Below are 20870 nucleotides of genomic sequence, written 5' to 3'. Positions count from 1 at the left end.
AGTGTACACCCTAATTAGTCAATGCTAAAATTAAAATGAGGGAATTTGAGGGAGAATCTGGAAACCCTTGGAAAGGTAGACTTGGATGCCATCTGCTGGATGGGAGAAAACGTGTGATGTCACTTGGATCTGTCAAATTGACAAACTTACTACTAGCAACCAGATCTGTATACCTCCGAAAATCTTGGACTGCCCAATGAAAAAATGTTTGAAGCCATAATCTGCTCTCTTTTGTGGAATTGGGCCAGTTCCCAAAATTACTGACTGACTGAATGCAGAAAACTCAAAAGCGTTGCAGAATCTCAGTTCACGGTTCTCTTTCCACTTAAGAGATCCAGTTCTCTTCACCTGGGAGATCATGTTCATTGCAACTCCTGAGGTTTTGAATGCTGAGGTGTCCTGATTCAAACTCAAGAAGAACCTTCCGATTCATGTAAGCAGTGTTCAATGACTTTGCTCTCCAAATGTCAGAGGGGTAGCTGTGTTAGTCTATATCTGCAAAAAAACAACAAGGAAGACCATGGCACCTTAAAGACTAACACAGACTTATTTGGGCATAAGCTTTGATGCAAATGATTTAAAAAAAAAGCCCACAGAAATCTAATACCCAAATAAATCTGTTAGTCTTTAAGGTGCTAGAGGACTACTTGTTGTTTTTGCTCTCCAAAGAGAGAGTTTCTTTTCACTAAAAGTCCTTGGAAGAGAAGAATTCAGTTTTTGAACCTTTAAGTTCCAAAGTCCCAAAAATAAGAGTCCTTAGAAAAGAAAGCAGTCCTGAAGACAAAAGAGATGATGAAGAAGTAGTTGCCACATGAGAAGGCTTCTCAGATAACACAAAGATAGGTGAGAAAAGTCTCTCTTTCCTCTAAAGTATAGGAAGATACAAGAGTAAGTATTTACTTCTACCATTCCGTAGACAATTTCTGGGCTTCAAGGGAAGCCAGAATTTGGCTTTGGAGAGCAAAAATCCTGTCCCTCTGGAATCCTGTACTTACTTGTAATTCAGATCTGGTTCCATAAATCTAGACCATGGTTCTATGTCCTTGAATTGATACTTAAATTAATAATCCCCTATTAAGATGTGCTTATTCTAAATAAATACCAAGAAAGAGTATACCAGAGGTAGCAAAAAAAAAAAAAAATTTTAAACTAGACTAAAGATTTGGAGGCTGCTTCTACAGTTGCCTCTCAGAGGTGGCATGGTATTGAGGCAATTAGAAGCAAGCTAATGAGGCACTAATGTGCATATTCAGTGCCTAATTAGCATAATGGCAACCACATGAATTTCAAATTTCAGACTTTGAAATGCAGACTGGCAGTGTAGATGCAGGCAGCTTAGAAATAAGTGCCCCACTTCATTTTTCCCTTACTCCCACCTAGTTTTGCTAAATTATAGTTGGATTGAGTTACAGGATTTCAACCTCTAGACTTTGCAACTAAGTACACCTGCCTAAATTCAATACTTTGTTCTTCGTGTAGTGAGCACTGTAATTGGGAAGTTATATTTGCATTTTTATATGTTTAAGGGTGATCTAACAGTTACAAGCTTACTAAAGCTATCTTGCTGTTGCTTGGAGAACAAGTCTTGAACTCGTAGCTGTTTTACTGAGTGTTTCAAATATCTGGAATTGAACTGTAGGTTGTTGGATCTCTGTGAAAATATATTTTTTCTTCTTCTTAAAACTCAATTCCTAATTGTAAGTGCTCCTGAAAACTAGTAACTTAGTTAAAATACTTTAACTGCTCCACCCTCTGTCTTACATACTTACCTCCTTGTTGCTGTACTGTGATTGCATTTGTGAGTGAGTTATTTGCCAATAAAAGAGGCATTCTCCAATCTCTCTCCTATCTAACATTACACTGTGAGTAAGAAAAAGAAAAAACTATCTGCAAGCCTCATTTCTGCATGTTGTAAATTTGAAAGTGCAGGTTGCATTTCCCTCGTCCAGCACCCTTAGGACCTCAGTGGCTCAAATGAGGGATTTTGTCCAACTGGAGAAGTTAATGCTCTTGATCCCTGGCTGCCTCTCCTAGCCCTCCGGCCATGGTTCCCTGGCCCTCCAGCTGCGGCTCACTGCTGCAGCCAGCTCCCTGGCCCCAAGCGGCTGCTGGAGGACTCTGGTGCTCCAGCCCTGGCTCCATGCAGCTGCCCAGGGGCACTGCATTCAGCACTCTGGGCCCCTGTGCAGCGACGCACGCGCATGCACGCATGCACACACACACACACACAGTCTCTGTCTCTGTCTGTGTCTCTGTCTCTGTCTCTGTGCAGGGCTGTTGGGAGGCTGGGTCTGCTTGCCCTTCTGCCCTGCCTCTTTGGTCCAGGACCATTTTTGCTGGACTAGAAGTGCAATCTGCACATTTATGTGGATTTTCATTGTATGTTTCTAACTTTTAAATTATCAGATGTGCTAATACCATACATTCATCTTCATTTTTATGTACAGTAACTTAAAATTTTGCAGACCTGCCACTGTTAGTTCCAATTTCTAGGAGTACTGTGCTCCTTAATTATATTTCTGCATTTCAGTCTTACTAGAGTTTATCCTTAGTAACATTGGTCTGACCCAGTATGGCCATTCTTATGATCTGTCTAGCCAAGTCTCCTCTCTTTCATAGTGGGCAGTGCCACATGCTTCAGAAGGAACGGTGGAGCTGGAGGACAGAGCTGTTACCACGTGTTCCATCACCTTTTGTCCAGTCCCATCTTCTGGGAGTTTAAGAGGAGTCAGAGAATGGTGTTGCAACTATCACTATCCTTGGCTTGTAGCCATGAATGGGCCCATCTTGCATGACCTTGTCTCCTCTCCCCCCCCTGCCCCCACAAAGCACTTCTACTTCTGGCCCTTGCAGTATCATGTAAATAAGTTCCATGGCTTGATTGTGTGCTGTGTGAAGTACTGTAAGTTAGTTTTGCATCTGATACCTTTTAATTTCATTGGGTGACACCTCCCTCTTATGTTATGTGAAGGGGTAAATAACATTTCCTGATTCACTTTCTCCACACCATTCTTCATTTTATACACCTGTCATATTCCTCAGTTGAACAGTCCCAGTCTTCTTACTCTTTCCTCTCATGGAAGTTGTGCTATACCCCCACTTATTTTGGTTGTCATTCTCTGTATTTTTTCCAGTTCTAACATATCTCTTTTTTTGAGTTCTGGTGACAAGAATTGCACATCATATTCAAGGTGTGGACATACCGTGGATTTATGTGGTAGCATTATACTGTTTTCTATTCTATTATCTATCCCTTCCTTACTAACATTCTGGCTGTGTCTACACCAGCCCCCTTTGAAGGGGGCATTCATAATCAGTCTGAACGGAGAATACTAATGAAGTCCTGCAATGAATATATAGCACCCCATTAGGCTAATAATTCTCCCTGTGACAACTTTGAAGTACCCGTGGCTACATGCCAGCACTTTGAAGTTTGTGACTTTAAAGTTGCCACGGGGAGAATTATTAGCCTAACAAGGTGCTGCATATTCATCGCAGCACTTCATTAGTGTTCTCCATTCAGGTTGATTGCCATGCCCGCTTCAAAGGGAGATAGTGTAGACACGGCTCCTGTAAGCTTTTTTGACTGCCATGGTATCTTGAGCAGATATTTTCAGAGAACTGTCCATGATGACCCTAAAATCTTTCTTGAATGGTAATAGCTAATTTCTGTCCCATCATTTGTATGTATAGTGGAGATTGTTTTCCAATGTGTGTGACTCTGTATTATCAACATTGAATTTCATCTGCCATTTTGTTTCTCTGTTAACCATTTTTGGAGAATTCTTTGTAATTCTCCTTTGTCAGCTTTGGACTTAATGGTCTTGAATGATTTTTATTTTATTTAATTTTTTTCATATTGTGTACAAATTTTGCTGCCTTACTACTGACTCCTTTTTTCCAAACAATTTATGAATATTGTGAAGAGTGTAGATCACTGTACAGATCATGGAAACATTGCATTTACCTCTTTCCATTATGAAAACTTACCATTTGCTGAAGAACCATGGTGAGTGACCTTGTCAAAAGCTTTCTGAACGTCCAAGTACACTATATCTACTGAATTGCTTTTATTCATTTGCTTTTTTTTCCATCAGTTATAATAGTTTAGTGAGGCGTGAGATTTCTTTACAAAAGCCAATTTGACACTTCCACAACATATTGCATTCATCTCTGTCTGATACTTCTGTTCTTTACTACAGTTTCAACCAGTGTGTCTGGAACTGAAGTGAAGATCACTAGTTTGTGATTGTCAGAATTGCCTCAGAAGCCTTCAAAAAGCATTTCATTAGCTGTCCTCCAGTCATCTGTGAAGAAGCTGATAAGTGATAGGTTGCATACCACTTATAGTTCTGCAATTTTGTATCTGAGTTCCTCTTGGATAAATACCATCTGATCCTGCTGATTTATTACTGTTACATTTATCAGTTTGTTTCAAAACCTCTGCTATTGGTGTCTCAAGCTGGGATAGTTTGTTAAATGCATCTGTGACAAGTTTGATCGCAGAAGTGCCTTTGGAACTGTCACCTGGTATGATGGTCATGCTGCTGAGGCCTCCTATCTGTCCTCTGAGGCACTGCACCACTCTGTCCTCCTGAGTCAGCAGCTCTGGTCTTCCCTGCAGCCAAGGCACAGGCCTGAGGTAAAAGCCCCCCAACAGAACAATGCAGATGTTAAAGTCACTAATCTCTAAGGCTGTTTTGATTGTACCCAGGACTAAAACCCAAAATAAATCAATCTTGTTCTATAAAAATTTTACACAGACACAAAGTCAGCCCCCTTTATCAATGAAAGAAGAGATGTGCACAGTGGTTGCTGCACCCCCCAGCTGATGGTTATTTACACTGGCCTTGACAATAAACAGCAAGTTTTTATTAAATATAGAAAGTAGGATTTAAGTGACTGTAAGTGAAAACAGATAGATCGGTAATGCACTTAGCTAAGTATGCTTCATCTCTAGCAAGTTAAATGCTATATGTTATTTTCCATATTAGTATTTTATTTAGTATACCTTTTTGCCTCCTACCACCTCTTTACGCTGTTGTCTAGCCATGGTGGGATTTTTGTGGTGGTTTTCCTATTTTTTAAATCTGGGATTTTTTTCTGTCTCTAAGGTATTTTAAATTAATTTCTTTGCTGCTTGCATGCATTCACTCCTGTGACTTTTATTTTTACTTTCTGTTTACTTCACATCCATCATTTTTTGTGTAGTTCCCCACTTTTGAAGATAAATGCTAGTGCGGTGCATTTCTTTGTTTTAAAGGATGTTAGGGTGTCAAATTTAATTGTATATGATCACTATTGCTGAATGACTAAGCTGCTCACCTCTTGTTTGAGATCCTCTGCTTGGTTTAGCACTAAGTCAAGAATTACATCTCCCCTTGCAGATTCCAGAGCTAGCTGCTCCAAAAAACAGTCATGAATGGTATATAGAAAATTATCTTTACATCATGTTCTAAGGTGACATGTTCCCAGACAATATGGGGTTATTTGAAATCTCCCTTTACTGATGGGGATTTCTGTTTTTTGGAGCCTTTCACAAATCTAAATCAATTTTTTCTAAACTTTTTGTCCTGTGTAACATTCAGACAACCACCCATGCACAATAGGTACTTAGACTCTGTCTGTCTTTTACCGTTTCAAAGCTTTGGCTTAATAATTCAAGCACCACAGAGCTAACTGTACATGTGCTTTATTTGGGAGATTTTTATACCCCAGCTTTGGTACGCGGTGATGTAACTATTTCCAACAAGATATAGTCTTGAGTTGTAATTGTCACATGACCTTGAATTAATTCTTTAAATCTTTTTAGTCCTAGAATTTTGCTTCCTTAATTTAGAGTTAAGATAGAGTTGAGAAGAATTATTGGTTTTACTAGTCTTGTTTAAGTTGTTCTTAAATACAATATCATAATTTATCTTCACGGTTTTATTTTATTTAGTCTAAGTTTTTTTTAGGTAGTTTTTAACCTAATTTGCCTAGGTTACTTGATGTTCTTTTACTTAATGTGTTTATTAAAATGTTAATGATGCTTACTCATTAGTCTTCTTTCAGAATGAGACTTGGGACTTAATGTAGAGAAACAATTAGACGTGTGTGTGTGTGTGTGTGTGTGTGTGTGTGAGAGAGAGAGAGAGAGAGAGAGAGAAAATATCTATGCTGTCCTACTTAGTCATGGTGTAACCACCTGTGTTAACAGTTCCTTGGGAAGCCGCTCAGAGTATTCTAACAAACTGTTAACACAGATCAGTAGGGTGCACTTGGACAGTTAAATGTCATTCACAGTAGTAGCAGAGTAAATTCACATCCGACCTTGCTGTGGTTTAATTGTTCACATAGAGAAGTGTGACTAACCATTGGTATATTTAGTGCCTTGATTCTCATAGCTACTCTACTATGATAGTAGTTTGCAATATATAATCAATTTTTGTTTTGAATTTTCTTGTCTTAGAATTAAGTGATTAAAAGTTTATTTCCTCCCCACACCTACCTGGTACTATATGCTTGTGTTGAATAATGTCACTTAGCAGGGACTCGCTGGAGTGTCATCTTGCTATTTGATTTTAAATTGTTTTTCAATATTTTAGTCATCTCTTAATTCTTCGATTAAACAGGGTCGTAGGGCTGTTAAAAAAGGATCATATGCATCGTGTCAGGAAGCAAAAGAAGAAATCAAGGTAACTTCTTGAAATCTTATTACTGACCTTAAAAAATGCAAAGAGCACCAACATTTGTATGAACTTGGTTTTATTATTTGCAGTGATGATATAGCTGTATTCATCCTGGGCTATTAGGCTATATGGAAACCCAAAAGCTTGTCCCTTTTAAGTAGCAGAATTTGGTCTGATTGAAGATATTACCTCATTCAGTTTTTCTGTGTGTATATTTGTTAAGTAAACTTTATAATGTCTGGCACCCATGCCTCTGACTGGTTCCTAGCCAGTGAATTTGGCTAAGTGGAGAACAATGCTCATCCATTTACTTTCTGCTGCTAGTCCCTGGGACTCCACTGCTCTTGGCTCCAGGGTTCCTGTACCAGCCACCAGGGCACCTCTTCTCTCCCTTTGGAGCTCCACTGTTCCAGCACAGAGTGCTGTGCCTTGGCTGCTCCATCTGCTGATTGGCTGGGGATTCCACATGCTCCAAGGGGCTCTTCCCTGCCTGGAGAAGCCATAGGGTCGCTGACAGCACTGGACTGGGCTGTTGCTGGACTAATCTTCCTTCAAGCCCTATGAGCTTACATTTATCCAAAACATTTTTGGTCAAGTTACATGTGTTCAATACTGTTGTAGATTGGGAGTCAGCCGCTTTAGGTGTCTGCGGCAAAACTTTGCTTAAATGAGGGGAGGGTTAATGAAAGCATTAGAAAGAATGAGAACTTCTGGGTCTTTACTCCTTCATACTTGATTATCTTGTTTTTACCTGATTCATAGAGGCACTCTGAGAATGTCTCTCAACGACCACTTCATGTGGAGGTTCTGCATGCTGATGTTATGGCTCATCAGAAATTTGCCCTGCGCCTTGGTTCCTGGTTGAACAAACTTATGAGCTATTCAAGTAAGTATATACTTTACTTTGTTCTGGTAGTGGGCTGCCAAAACTTGAGCGAACGGTACCCTTAAAAATGTGTCTTGGGCAACAGAACACACGATATTCCCTTGTTTAAAATCCTACTACTTTTCTTTCCTTAACATAAATTATTCATCTTTCTTCTCTTGCAATAATATCTTCTCATTACATCACCTTTCAAGTTACTATGGTGTCGTTCCTCCCCTCCCTTCTCATAGTATATCTGTTGGAGACTCATTAGGTGGCTTTCCTACCAGTGTGATACTTCTCACAGCACTGGTGGTGGGTTCTATTCATCATTATTACTGAGGATTTTGCAGCAGTTGAGCAAGATGATTCTTTGCGGAAAGTTCCAAACCTAACTGACTAATTTTACATAGGGTGTGTGTGGAGAAGAGATCTTTAACATGACTTACTGCAGAAGTAGAAACCAGTTGCGTGGTCCTTTCAATGCTGCTAATGGTTTCTTTTTTCAAAATTTTTCTGAAGGAAAAGTTCTCCTCCCTGAAGGCCCAAAGGTGAGCTGTGTTAACAAGAGACTCATATAAATCCACTCCAAGCTTGTTTTTTTCCAAATTTAGAGTGTACTTTAGAAAATAAAACATCAAATCTGTTCTCAGGCCTCTTTCTCTTCTTAGGAGAATGGGTGCTAGGTTTAGTTCTTATTGAATTCAATCACATCACCAAAGCTTTTGCTTCATAATTTCAAAATTGGACTGCACATAAACCTCTAATGCAGGGGCAGACAAGATGGCCCAGCCGGATTCAGCCTGCAGGTGCTAAGGTTTGGATCCAGCTCACAGGCTGCATCTGGCCTGCATGATTTTTTATATCCCACTGCTGCCTGATAGGGCCAAGGCCAGGGCCAGGGCCAGGAGCCACAAGCTTCTGACAGATCCACACAAACCCCAGGTGGTGTTCAGTAAAGGTGGGAGGTTGGGAGCTCTGAGCCAGGAGCTCAGTGCTGTTTAAAGGGCTGCCAGCCCTGTCGCTGCTGTGCTGTGTGCCCACTGCCTGGGGTTTCTGTGGCTATTTCAGAAACACATAGCTCCTGACCCCGACACTACCGCATGACCAGAAGCCCTAGGCTTTTGGAGTAGTCCCAGGAGGCAAACAGGCAGCATGGCAGCTGTAAAGGCTGGGAACTGCGAACCCTTTTAGTAGCCCAAGCAGGCCCCTCGGGTGCACTTCCAGGCAGTGCTTGGAGAGGTTAGCCCTCAGCTCCAAACCTTCCAGCAGCCACATCTGTTCTGGGGACTGCAGCTTTCAGGGCAGGTCCCCAGGCTCTCAGCCAGATAACACGGGGTGGGGGGGGAACACCCCCACCCCCACCCCCTGACTCTTCCTCTCCTTTCATTTCCCTGGTGTGAGGTCTTCAGAGCTCTTCACTACCACCACCTAGACATCTGGCTAAAACACCTTTCTTTCCTACTTTTCCCAAATAGCACAAACAAATCAAGAATATAGACGCATAGTAACTTAATCATCCAGGAGTCTTGAAATATGACGAGCGATTCAGATATTGCTAGGCATCAAATGCATAATTAAACTAGCCCCACAAGAAAGGATTTTGCCTAAAAATAACATGAAAAATTAAAAAAAAATAGTTTATTTTAAACATAATGTCTTTTAAAATGCAGACGACCATAGTAATAGTCGCTGGTAAGTTTGACAATTTTGTATGTGAACAAAAAACTGTTTTATGAAACCAGAAATTTATAACTACCCCCCTGCTCCTCTCCCTAACCCTGTAACAAACTTTAGGGGACCTCTCAAAATAAAAGACAGACCTTCATTATCACAGAGCTCATTGCAGGATCAAAGCCGAAAAGAGGAGAAGGAAAATGGATTTTAGCACATCCCCTCACATCCCATTGCACAAAATCAGCAGCGGTGAATAGATGGCATGATACTGGCTAGTAAATAAAATTCTCAATGACAATCTATTTCATTGTTCTGTATTTCATCTTTGTTTCCAGCTACATTCACTTTCCAGCCCCAAATTTATTGTAATATATTCAAGGAAACAAGGAGCAGCCCTTAGTTCTTGTGTGAATTTTATTTTTTTATTTTATTTTTTTTAACATGGCACTGCAGTGGAGGGGTAGAATTTAAAAACGAGTTTAACAAAGAGGAAGAAAGTAGATAGAGTGGACTTCAAAAATACCTCTTTTTTTTTAAAAACTGATATCACAAGGAAAGCTGTGTGCTTACATTGCAAGGGAAGTGTTAGTATTCGAAGAATACAATTTAAACCGGCATTTTGAAAGCCAACATTCATCCACATATACAAGCATGTCTACTGAAGAGAATGTTAGAAAAACACAAGACATGGTTGCTCAAATGCAAAAAGAACAAGGCTCTTTCACAAAATTATCTTCAGCAAAAAACAGAACTGAAAAAAACCCAGGTTACATGATTGCACACAAAATTGCTAAAAACCATAAACCATTCTCATAGAGGCCATTTATCAGGAATGTTTGGTTAACTCAGTGGCAATATTTTGCCCAGACAAGAAAAAGCGGTTTGAAAATGTTTTATTGTCCAGACGAATGGCAGTGAGATGAATAGAAGAAATTTCAGGGAACCTGGAGCAACAGTTGAAAAACAAGGCCAGAATTTTTCATACTTTGTTCTGGACCTCGATGAAAGTTGACATCAAAGACAGCCTAGTTGTTGTTTTCCCTTTGAAGCATTACCACAGATTTTATGTTCTCAAAAAAAAAATTGATGACAGTGCAATCAGTGAAAATTGCTTACTGGAAAAGATCCACTGGAGGCAGTAAATAACAACATCTCAAAATTGGGGCTGGAGTGGAAGAAATTGTGGAGTGTGACCACCGATGGAGACCTAATCTGGCAGGCAGAAATGTTGGATTGGTGAAAAGAATACAAGACCAAGGCCGTGTCTACACTAGCCCAAAAACTTAGAAATAGCCATGCAAATGGCCATTTCTAAGTTTACTAATGAAGCACTGAAATACATATTCAGTGCCTCATTAGAATGCCAGCAGCTGTGGCACTTCGAAATTTGCCGCCATGTGGCTCGTCCAGATGGAGCTCCTTTTCGAAAGGAACCTGGCAACTTCGAAATCCCCGTATTCCTAACAGTAGATGGGAATAAAGGGATTTCGAAGTTGCTGGGGTCCTTTCGAAAAGGAGACCCATCTGGATGAGTCGAATGGCGGTGAGCCGCATCAATTTCGAAGTGCCGTGGCTGCCGGCTTTCTAATGAGGCACTGAATATGTATTTCAGTGCTTCATTAGTAAACTTCAAAATGTCCATTTCGAAGTTTTGGGCTATTGTAGACATGGCCCAAGTGACCGAAATAAACTCAGAGCAGTAAATAATTTTTCTACATTGCATTATTCACCAAGATGCCCTCTGCAAAAGTGTTCTGAAATTAAGCAATGTTGTAGATACAGTTACAAAACTGGTCAACCGCAAGCAGTTTGTCTCTGTCTCTGTGCTGGAGGAAGAGCACAGGGATGTTCCGTACCATACAAATATTAGATGGCTTAGTTTGGGAAAAGTTCTGAAAAGACTGGAGGATCTGAAAGCAGAGATTGATTTGTTTTTGAAAATGAAAGGGAAAAATGTGGAGTGGATTTCCCTCAATTGAGTGATGTGAATGATTTTCTATATGCCATTGATATTGAGTCACATGAACAAACTGAACTCAGAACTGCAGGATAAAGAGCTTTTGTTAATGACATGTATTTCCTTGTCAAGCCTTTCACAACAAAGTTGCTCCTTTTCTCCCGTCAGACTGGAAACATGAAGATCCCATGCTCCCATGCTTTGCAAATTGCAATATCTGACCAGAACCTGGAAAAAGACACATCATTACTGCTTGCTCTGCATGCTGAGTTTTCTCGCTGCCTCATAGATTTTAAAATGATAGAAAATGGCATGGCTTTGTTCTCCTCCCCTTTCTCATATGAGGTGGACAGTGCTCCAAGTGACCTCCAAATTGAGCTTTTGACTTGCAATGTGATGCGATGCTTATGGAGCAATTCAAATGGATGCCACTTCTAGAGTTTTACACATTTTACTCCCAGTGAACAGAACTTGGCAAATATCAAGGCTCATGCTCAAAGGATGCTTGAACTGTTCAGCTCAACTTAAGTCTGTGGGCAGACACTGAAGAAGTTCAGTAAATCAAAGAATCAGTCTTTGATCAGTGATGAGCACCTTGAACTAGTGTGCCACACTGCAACAACAGAAATAACACCTGACTTCGTGTTCTTTGTTAATGCCCATCATAGATTTTCCTTTTCACACTGAGTTGCATTTTTTCTTCTACACTTAATTTTAATAATGAACATAAGTTGAATGTAACTCAGGGTGGGCAAGAAGCCAGATGTAACTCTCCAGGGGCTAACCCTGGTGAACTGTGTCCATTCTGCCAGCTGGCTATTGCCCACTGCTGAAACTAAAAAATTTAGTTTGTGTTGTTACAAATTTTACAGGTGTTAATAAAATGGTTTGTAATAAATATTGCCTTTTTAAGATAAGTTTTTTATTATGGTGCATTCAGTTAAATGTTATTACATTTAATTGTTGTGTAAAGAAGACAGTAGATTGGGGTGGGCAATAAGCCAGATGTAGCTCGCCAGAGCTAATCCTAGTGAACCATCTGGTCTGTTGACCAGCTCTTGCCCAATGCTGTTGTAAATTTTGCATGGGTTCACAAAAAGGTTTGTAATATACATTGCCTTCTAAGATACGCTTTGGTTAATGGTGTTTTCAATTAAATGTTACTAAATGTAATTACTTTGCTATGTAAGGAACATAAAAGGTCTTTTTGCAATAAATGGTGATGGAATTTCATAATAAGAAATGTGCAGCCTCTGACAACTTACCAACATTTGTAGAGTGGCTGTCCCAGCGAAAATTATTACCCACCCATGCTCTAATTGTGTGGACTAATTTCTTAATTAAACCACTTCTTCACCTTCATCAGTGCTTTTCTTTCTTTTGAAAAAAGGCTATTATACATTCATCCCAAAGAACACTTCTGCAAATTATTTGCAGATCAGGCGCTTTAAAGAAGTACAAGATGACATTTTGGAATCTTACATAAAGTCCATGTAATCCAACATTATATGAATAGCCATAGTAGAGGCCAGAAGAGATAAAGTAACACCCCAACCTGGTCTGCCTATCCATGTTCAGATTTGGTGTAGAATTTGCTATGCGTGGCTGCCTTGACCTCCGTCCTAGTGAAACGTCAGCCCTCCACAATCTCTTGAATTTCTCTGATAAGTAGGTAATTTACTGTATGTAAATTAGAGAAGTTATTCTGCAGAGTAACAGGTTATACTGAAATCATGCTTATGTAGAACTATTAAAGTTAGTCAGTGATCTATGATTTTGTTTTTTAAGATCAGAATCTAGAAGTAACTTCTGTATGAAATTATCTCTTAAGCAGACTTGCATTTTGTTCGGTGGACCCCTTGTTTCTTCAGTGACATTATATAAACTAGGTACTTCTCTCTCTAGGTGATTTCCGCCAGATTTTTTGTCAAATATGCCTCACAGAGGAAGTTGACTCTGAAAAGCCCTGCCTCATAAGCATGTTGATGCTTTGGGATGCAAAACTCCATAAAGGTGGGTGTACATAAGTTACTCTGAACTATTGGAAATCCAGTTTAATGTATTTGTGAAAAATCCTAAATTAAATAATTGCCCTGAAGTTGAAGCCATGATAATATATGTTAACTCTTTTTAATGTAGTTCTTAATTCTAAGATATTTGAAGTTGATGAATGTGATTTGATGTTCTTGGTAACGTGTCTGCCTCCTATCCATTCCTTTAAAATTTGTGTATTGTGGAGGATCTATTCTGAGAACAGAAATGGCTATGAAAACCTGCTCCTAGCTCTCAAATATAAAATGTTACAAAGTGGAAGGTCTGTTACCATTTCAAGTACAGTGCCAGAAGTATAATTGTTTATATACATATCTGTAATGGCTAGGTGAAGGACAAAAGGAAGATACACCTTTATTACTGATGATAGAATATTCTGTACAAAATTCTCAGAGTAGAAAATATCTGAGAAAAGAATGGTATGCCTGATGGCATAAAGGATTTAAGAGTCCAGTACAAGACTATCAGCAACTGTACATAAACGGAGAAGCAAACCATACAGAATTAGAACATTCTTGCTGTTTCCAAACTAAGTAAAACTGCAAAATGTCAGAGGACCTGTTAACCTTTCTTCTTAACACACATGACTTGGTTGATTTAAAAAAAAAAAATCTGTTTTAAGGGGTTGTCTGCGTACAATTCCTTTACTGATTTAACTTATCTGTTTAGAAACTAAGATAATTGTATTGGTTGTAATCCTGTTGTGTGGACGCAGTTACACAGGTTATAGCATGTTAGCTTGTTTCTAAATTCTGTATAGTACAATTGGTACAACAATTGAATGTAGACTGCTCCTTGAAAGCCAAGGAGTCAAGGTCTAAGAATATTTAAAAGGAAGTTGAGCTTAGTGGGTTGCAAGAGTGTTGGGGGAAACAGAGCCATTTTGGACAAGTGGATTTTTGTATCTACCAGAGTTCTGAAGTGGATACCCAATGAGCATTGTTGAAATGAATAATAGAGAGGCCATGTGCCAGTGGGTTGATTTATGTGTACATATACATAACTGTCTGATTACCTTAATGATTTTTAATTTCCTTCTCTTATCTGCCCCATTCCTGCATAAAAACCGAAAAAAGTTTAGTGGAATAAGAATAAAACACATTTTGTTAATTTCACAGGTGCAAGGAAGATCCTTCATGAACTTATCTTCAGCAGTTTTTTCATGGAAATGGAGTACAAAAAGCTTTTTGCTATCGAATTTGTGAAGGTAACCAGATGTTCATATTTTCTTACATATAGCAGTTAAACATTTTAAAAGAAGTGATTTCATCTCCAAAAAACTGGAGAAGAAGAGTTTTGGGTGAAACCTTAGACAGCTTTTCATTTCCTAACTCTTCTTATTCATGCTTCCATGCCCATGGTATTTTACCTTATATTTAAAAGTTAAAATGTATTGTTAATTATAATGAATTATATATGACAGTGTTTTCCAAAGTGTGGTATGCATATCGCCAGTGGTATGCGAAAGGATTTCAAGGGATAGGTATCAGAAAATAAATTACTAAAAATTAGGAGATAAGCACTGGGCAGCACTGGGAAAGAGGAGGTAAGCTGATAGGCCCTAAGTCCTGAAAGGGGTACACAAATGTTTTACATTTGGGAAACATTGTTCTATGACATAAATGAAATGGTTTCTCAGAGTACCTTTTATGTTTCTGCCCTCCTTAAATGTTCATTAAATTGATAATCCCATTAAACCATCTGTTGATAGTCTTTTTATAAATATTTTGCATGTTCACTGGTTGAATTTCAGGAAGGTGTTTTTGTAATGTCAATATTGTTATCAGCTTTAAGGTCATTATCTGTTTGTACAGAAAGGCAGTGTAGATGCTCTCCATCTGAAATACAGGATTCTAAATAATGCTTGACAAAACCTTACTGAGGTACATGGCTAATGTATCCTTTTATAAACAACAAGAAGTCCTGTGGCACTTTATAGACAGATATTTTGGAGCATTAGCTTTTGCAGGCAAAGATCCGCTTCGTCAGATTCGTGACTGGCGCGGTTTCAGAAGGGGATTTAAAGAGGGAGTCTCAGTAAAGGGGAGGACCAGAGCTGACAAGGTCTATTCAGTCAGGGTGGATGTGGCCCATTATCAGCAGTTAATGTGGAGTTGTGAACATCCAGAGAGGAGAAATGAAGTCAGTTCAGTCAAGGATGTGGCCCATTTGTCAGTTGCTGACATGGAGGTGTAAGCATCAAGAGCAGAGAAACTGCTTTTGTAATGGACTAACCCCTCCCAATCTCTGATCAATCCGTGGTTAATGGAGTCAAATTTGCAAATGAATTGCAGCTCTGAAATTTTTTTTTCCTCCCTCTTCAAATCCTCCTTTGAACCCTTCCTAGCTCAAGAATCTGATGAAGCGGGTGTTTGCCCAGAAAAGCTTATGCTCCAAAATATGTTAGTCTGTGAGGTGCTACAGGACTTCTTCTTGTGTTTGAAGATACAGACTAACTTGGCTACCTCTCTGATACTTATCCTTTTTATGAAATTATAACAGCAAAGTTCTGTGGATACTGGATTCAAAGCAGAACTGCTCTTTATGCTTCAAGCTTGAAAGAAGTTTATGCTGTGACTGACGAGCAATACTGCGTACACTTAAGGATATACATAGTATACAACAGAGAACAAAACACACACAATCTTGTAAGCTGTATTCACTAGTTGAGATATATGCCAAGTTCTTTGGCCCAGAGAGCCAACAATATTTCTCTCATTTAAAATGGGGTTCAAGTTCAGCCATACCATAATGGAATGGAGGATTAAAACCGTAGGTTTGCTATACTGAGACTAATTTTAGAGCTACTGAGAATTATGTTGTTTGTAAACTAATGAACTTTCAACATTGAGCATAGTAGCAATCCTCCTAGCTCAGCCAGAAAGTATGAGACTTTGAAGGTCATTGATTCAATTCCCACTTTAGATGAGTGAGTATAAATACTCATGTATGTGTAGGTATAGATGCAGCAGTGATGAGCACAGTATCTTTTGCTTTACTACATGGTACTGCAATTTCTGGTACCATTGAAACGGTGAGTAAAAAGAAAACTGTCTGAGATGCAATACTGTAAGGTCTTAGAGTACACAAACCCAGAGTACGCAGTCCTGCTCTTACACAGCTGACCACCGATTCCTACAGTAAACTCTGGAAGTGCGAGATTTCCAGTTGCGCTTAACTCACTCCCTCCAGCCCTGGATCAGTTCCCTCCCCCCGTCTCTGTATACCCCTGGCTCAGCCCCCCGTCAGCTCTGCTCACCACCCCCACCCTCACCCGGCTCGAGCTCACCACCCCTCAGGCGCAACTCTGGCTCAACCAACCTGCCAGCTCACCACCCACGTGCACTTCTGGCTTACCCACAACCCCATGCCTGTCTCTGGCTCCAGCTCAACCTCCCCAACCCTGGTTTAAACCCCCCATGGGCAGCTCTGGTTCCATCCTCCCACCCTGGTTCCACTCCCCGCATGCAGCCCTGGTTCCATCCTCCCACCCCAGGTTAAATGCCCTGCACGTGCCTCCAGTTCAAGCCGTGCTCCCCGTCCCCACCCTGGTTCAAACCCCTCTCGCGTGGCCCCAGTTCCATCCCACTGCAAGCCCCTGCCCTGGTTCAAGCCCCCCTTGTGCAGCCCCAGTTCAACCCCCCACGCACGGCTCTGGTTTAACATCCCTGCCCTGGTTCAAACCTCCCTCACGCAGCTCTGGTTCCATCCTCCCCTTAAGTTCAAGCCCCCTGTGCACAGCTCCAGCTCAGCTCCATCGCTTGCCCCCCTGCAGCCCTAACCTACCACAGGCTTAGTCCCTGCCTCCCACAGCTCCAACCCACCACCAGGCTTAAAACTCCCCAGCTGTCCCCCCACACAACCCCAGGACTTACCTTTCTGCTGCTGCTTCCCTGGCTGCAGAACGTGTGTTCCATCAGGGAAAAAGCTGGACCCCTAATTAAGTGAAATTCAGGTTACGTGAGGGTGTGTGGAACGGAACCCTCATGTAACTTGAGGGTCTACTGTACGTGAGAAATGGATGTAAGGGCTAGCAGAGCCTTTTTCTTATGAGAGAGAATCTGCTTCATTACTAGTCAAAAATACAAATGGCTCTCAATGCTCCTCCTTTGGAGTGGGCTTGTAAGGGAAAGAATTATGCTGAATCTGTAGAGCTTTTGGTGGCAACTCTTCAACAGAACAGTCCATATTGTATTCTGTGGAGGCAATAAAGACCTATTTTATGATTCTTCCAATTTCAAGAACTTAGAGGCAGATTTCTTGATTCTGTGCATATGTGTATTTTATGTCCTCATACTGCCCTCTTTCTCCCATGAGGGAAGCAGGTTCCATCTAGCAAATCACTTAACTTTTAAAGAAGCAGCAGCGGTACTACTCATGCTGTAAAGTTAAGCACATGAAGTGCTATGCTAGATATGGGGCTTTGTGCAGTTCATGGTGTTTATCTGGAGCTGTTGGGGAGTGATAGACACCTATTTTATGTGTAGTGTCTTCCAAGTGAAAAGTAATTTTTTTTATCTAGCTTTTGCTGCTAACCGTTTTTCCCCATGTTCCCATTTTTTACAGTATTACAAGCCATTGCAAAAAGAATATATTAGTGATGACCATGCTAGAAGTATCTCAGTGACTGCACTCTCAGTTCAGATGTTCACTGTACCCACTCTGGTACGTATAACCAACACCTCAGTAAATCTGTCATGATCGTGGAGAGTTTCTCACAACACCTTATCTGTAGACTATTCAACATTTGTAGGCTGTTTCCATGTGTTTGTAGTCAAAGCAAAAAGGATATTTAGAATTCCCCTAAGATAAAAGGGTCATGGTGGTTTTGTCTGAAGTTTATATGAACATTTTTCCCAGAAATGAGAAGAAATGCAAGTGAATGGAGTTCTGTGCAAGATAATTCTATATATCGACTAAATTTCTGTTCATCTGCTGCTCCATTATCTTTCCATATAAACAGCAAGATTTACCTTTTCTGTAACGAAAAAATTGAAGGGGAGCAGGGTAGGGGTGAGGAAGTGAGAGAACAAAGTATGATGAAGCCCTAAAAGACAGGCATAAGGAGCATCTCTGTATGTTTCAAAGGTAGAGCTCGTGCTTGGTTTTACATTAGAAATTGAGATCTCTTCTACTTTGTCTTTCAAGGAAAACTTTCTGAATGGCTGGGGAACTAATAGTTTGTCACTGCAACTGTTAAAGAAGTAAAGTATGATAAGTTGAGGTGAATGATTTTTGTTCAGCTTGTTAACAAATGTTTTGGACATTTCTGTAACTTGAACTGTTGCCAAAACTTAGACTCTCTAGGCCAGGGGTTCTCAACTGTGGGTTGAGACTCCCTTTAAATGAGGTTGCCAGGGCTGGCTTCGACTTTGTGGTGCCCAGGGCTGAAGCACAAGCTTCACTCCTGGGGCTGGGAATTCTTTTGTCAGTCGGAGGTCACCGTGTGCTGGAGTTTGACAATGTCTGCTCTAGGTGAAAGATTTGGTACCTGTCTTCCTCCAACAGAAGAATGAGAGAGAGTCCATTAGCATCCCCCACCAAAAAAAAAAAAAAAAAAAATGTGGGGAGGAGGCAATATTTGGTGTTTGTAATTTTTCTGAAGTAAAAATCAGGAGTGGCTGTATGTGTTAAATTTGTATGCCAGTTTACGTCATAAAGAAACAGAGGACACTGACACATTTTATTTCCTTTGCACTTTTGCCTTTCACGTCAAGCACTAACTTGGAGTGGGGAGCCTATGGATGCAGCCCACAGCTTGCCTTGATCTGGCATGAGAGGCTCTGAGCTTGGCCCCTCCCACCCTTTCAGCAGGGTGAACTGGTGCTGGCACTCCAGCTACACAGGGTGGGACACTGTGGCTGGAGTCCCAGTGACAGCTCCCAGCTCCCTGCTCCCAGAGGTCAGGGTAGAGCCCTGAGTCTTGAGCCTTCCAGGCCTGATCAAGGCAAACAATGGGTGGCATCCAGACCATGAGCTCTGCCTGCTGGCATGGGAGGGAGGAAGCGACTCTTGTGTGCTGAGGGAATCACCCTGCATCACTCCCATTGCCCGGGAACCATAGCAAATGGGAGCATCTGGGGGTGATGTCTGCAGAGGCAGTTTCCCTCCACCCCACTATGGCTGTGCAGACACCTGCAGGATCTCCCCAGGAGCTATGCTGGGTAGTTGCCCCCATCCACTGCCCCCCCTCCTGCACTCCCTTCATCCCCAGACCCTGAATCCCCCTCTGCACGTCCCTCTCACCCACACTCCACGTCCCCATCCTCTTCCCTCTCTTGCACCTTCCTCCTGTGTCCCCCAGCCCACTTCTGCACCCTACTTTCCACCCAGACCCCACATGCCTACCCACAGCCCTCTCTCTGACAGCCCGTTCTGCACACTGAACTCCTGATTTTTGGCCACCCAAGCCCTGGGGGCCCCACAAAATCTACTAGTCTGGGCCCACAGAAGATATACTCCAGCCCCAAGGGGCTGAGCCTTACCTTGAGTCTTGGTGTCTCCCCTGCCCATCTGTGGGACTAGAGCTTGAGGGGAGTGAGGTGGGTGTCTTTTTTTTCCTGTTACCTTCTCAGCTAGGGGCCACATTTCTCCTCCTCCTTGGGGAGCTAGGTTTTAGAAAGCGTGTTTGGTTGTCTGGGTTGGTTTGGTTTAGTTTTTTTGTTTTTGATTTTGCTTCTCACTTGTATGTGGGGCCCCCCCCAACTGATTTTCCTGTGGGTCAGTGGCCCCCGATCTGAAAAAAGTTCCCAACCCTGCATTATATAAAAATATTAGCATATGGAAAATGAGCCAAATTCCACAGAACTGGCGCAGGAGGGGATTAAATGTGTGCAGGAAGAAGGAGAATTCACCTGGACATAGGGCAGTCAGTGTTGTGGTTATACCTCTTCCTTAAGCTTTCCATGAGCTTTAACTCATATCGACTTTAATTTTCCTACAGAAGATCCATGGTAGGAGCCACTGAACTAGCATAAATCCCTCTGGCTCTGGCCACACTCTCTGCCAGCTCACAGCTATCTTCTTTTCAGGAGAGAACCTTACTGCCTGGCATTATTGCTATTACAGTAGCATAAAGCAGACTCAGTCTTGTCCCTTGGCAAACCTTCTACTGCAGGAGACCTGTATTGGGTGACTGTCTCACAGATAGAAAGAAATCTCACCTTTCTAAGGAGGATGATATGGAAGTTGGTCAGAAGCTAAAGATACTCTTTTTTTTTTTTTTTATATAGTCTCATGTTTCAGGTCCTGGCATTGTGTATTGAATTGGGCTTGTGTTTCCCAAACTAATTTGACTATAGAACACTTTTGGGCTTGGAATATATTAACAGAACACATCCATGCTGGTCCAGGACTGGAGGCAGGGTTTCATACTGAAAAGTTGTTGCACATAATGCTCAAAAGTTGATTTAACAGACTTAGTTTTTTTGAAGTCTTCTATTTTACGAAGAGCAAAAAATAACAAGAGGAAATCATCTTACTGAACAACTAATATGCGTTGTGATGGGGGATAGTTAGCAACCCTATAATTTAGCACAAAAATTCAGTACAAGACAAAACATCAATGTAACAGCTGAAAGGAGGGTGGTTAGCGTCCTTCTTTTGTTCAAAAAATAGAAGTGACAATATTGTTCAAAAAAGGACTGCC

At 41.0% G+C, this 20870-nt stretch overlaps 1 protein-coding gene across 1 annotated transcript in view; it reads left to right on the top strand.

The window, feature by feature from the left end:
- Nucleotides 1-20870, top strand: part of UBR1 (ubiquitin protein ligase E3 component n-recognin 1) — a 177757-nt gene that overhangs the window by 36490 nt on the left and 120397 nt on the right. Inside the window, exons 7-11 of the mRNA XM_074997084.1 lie at nucleotides 6615-6677; nucleotides 7434-7557; nucleotides 13076-13183; nucleotides 14341-14429; nucleotides 17789-17887. Coding sequence (XP_074853185.1) covers nucleotides 6615-6677; nucleotides 7434-7557; nucleotides 13076-13183; nucleotides 14341-14429; nucleotides 17789-17887 — 483 coding nt within the window. The remainder of the gene's footprint in view (nucleotides 1-6614; nucleotides 6678-7433; nucleotides 7558-13075; nucleotides 13184-14340; nucleotides 14430-17788; nucleotides 17888-20870) is intronic.

The sequence above is a fragment of the Carettochelys insculpta genome, chromosome 6 (assembly GCF_033958435.1).
Source record: "Carettochelys insculpta isolate YL-2023 chromosome 6, ASM3395843v1, whole genome shotgun sequence".
Lineage (NCBI taxonomy): Eukaryota > Metazoa > Chordata > Testudines > Carettochelyidae > Carettochelys > Carettochelys insculpta.
This window is presented reverse-complemented; position numbering and strand designations above follow the sequence as displayed.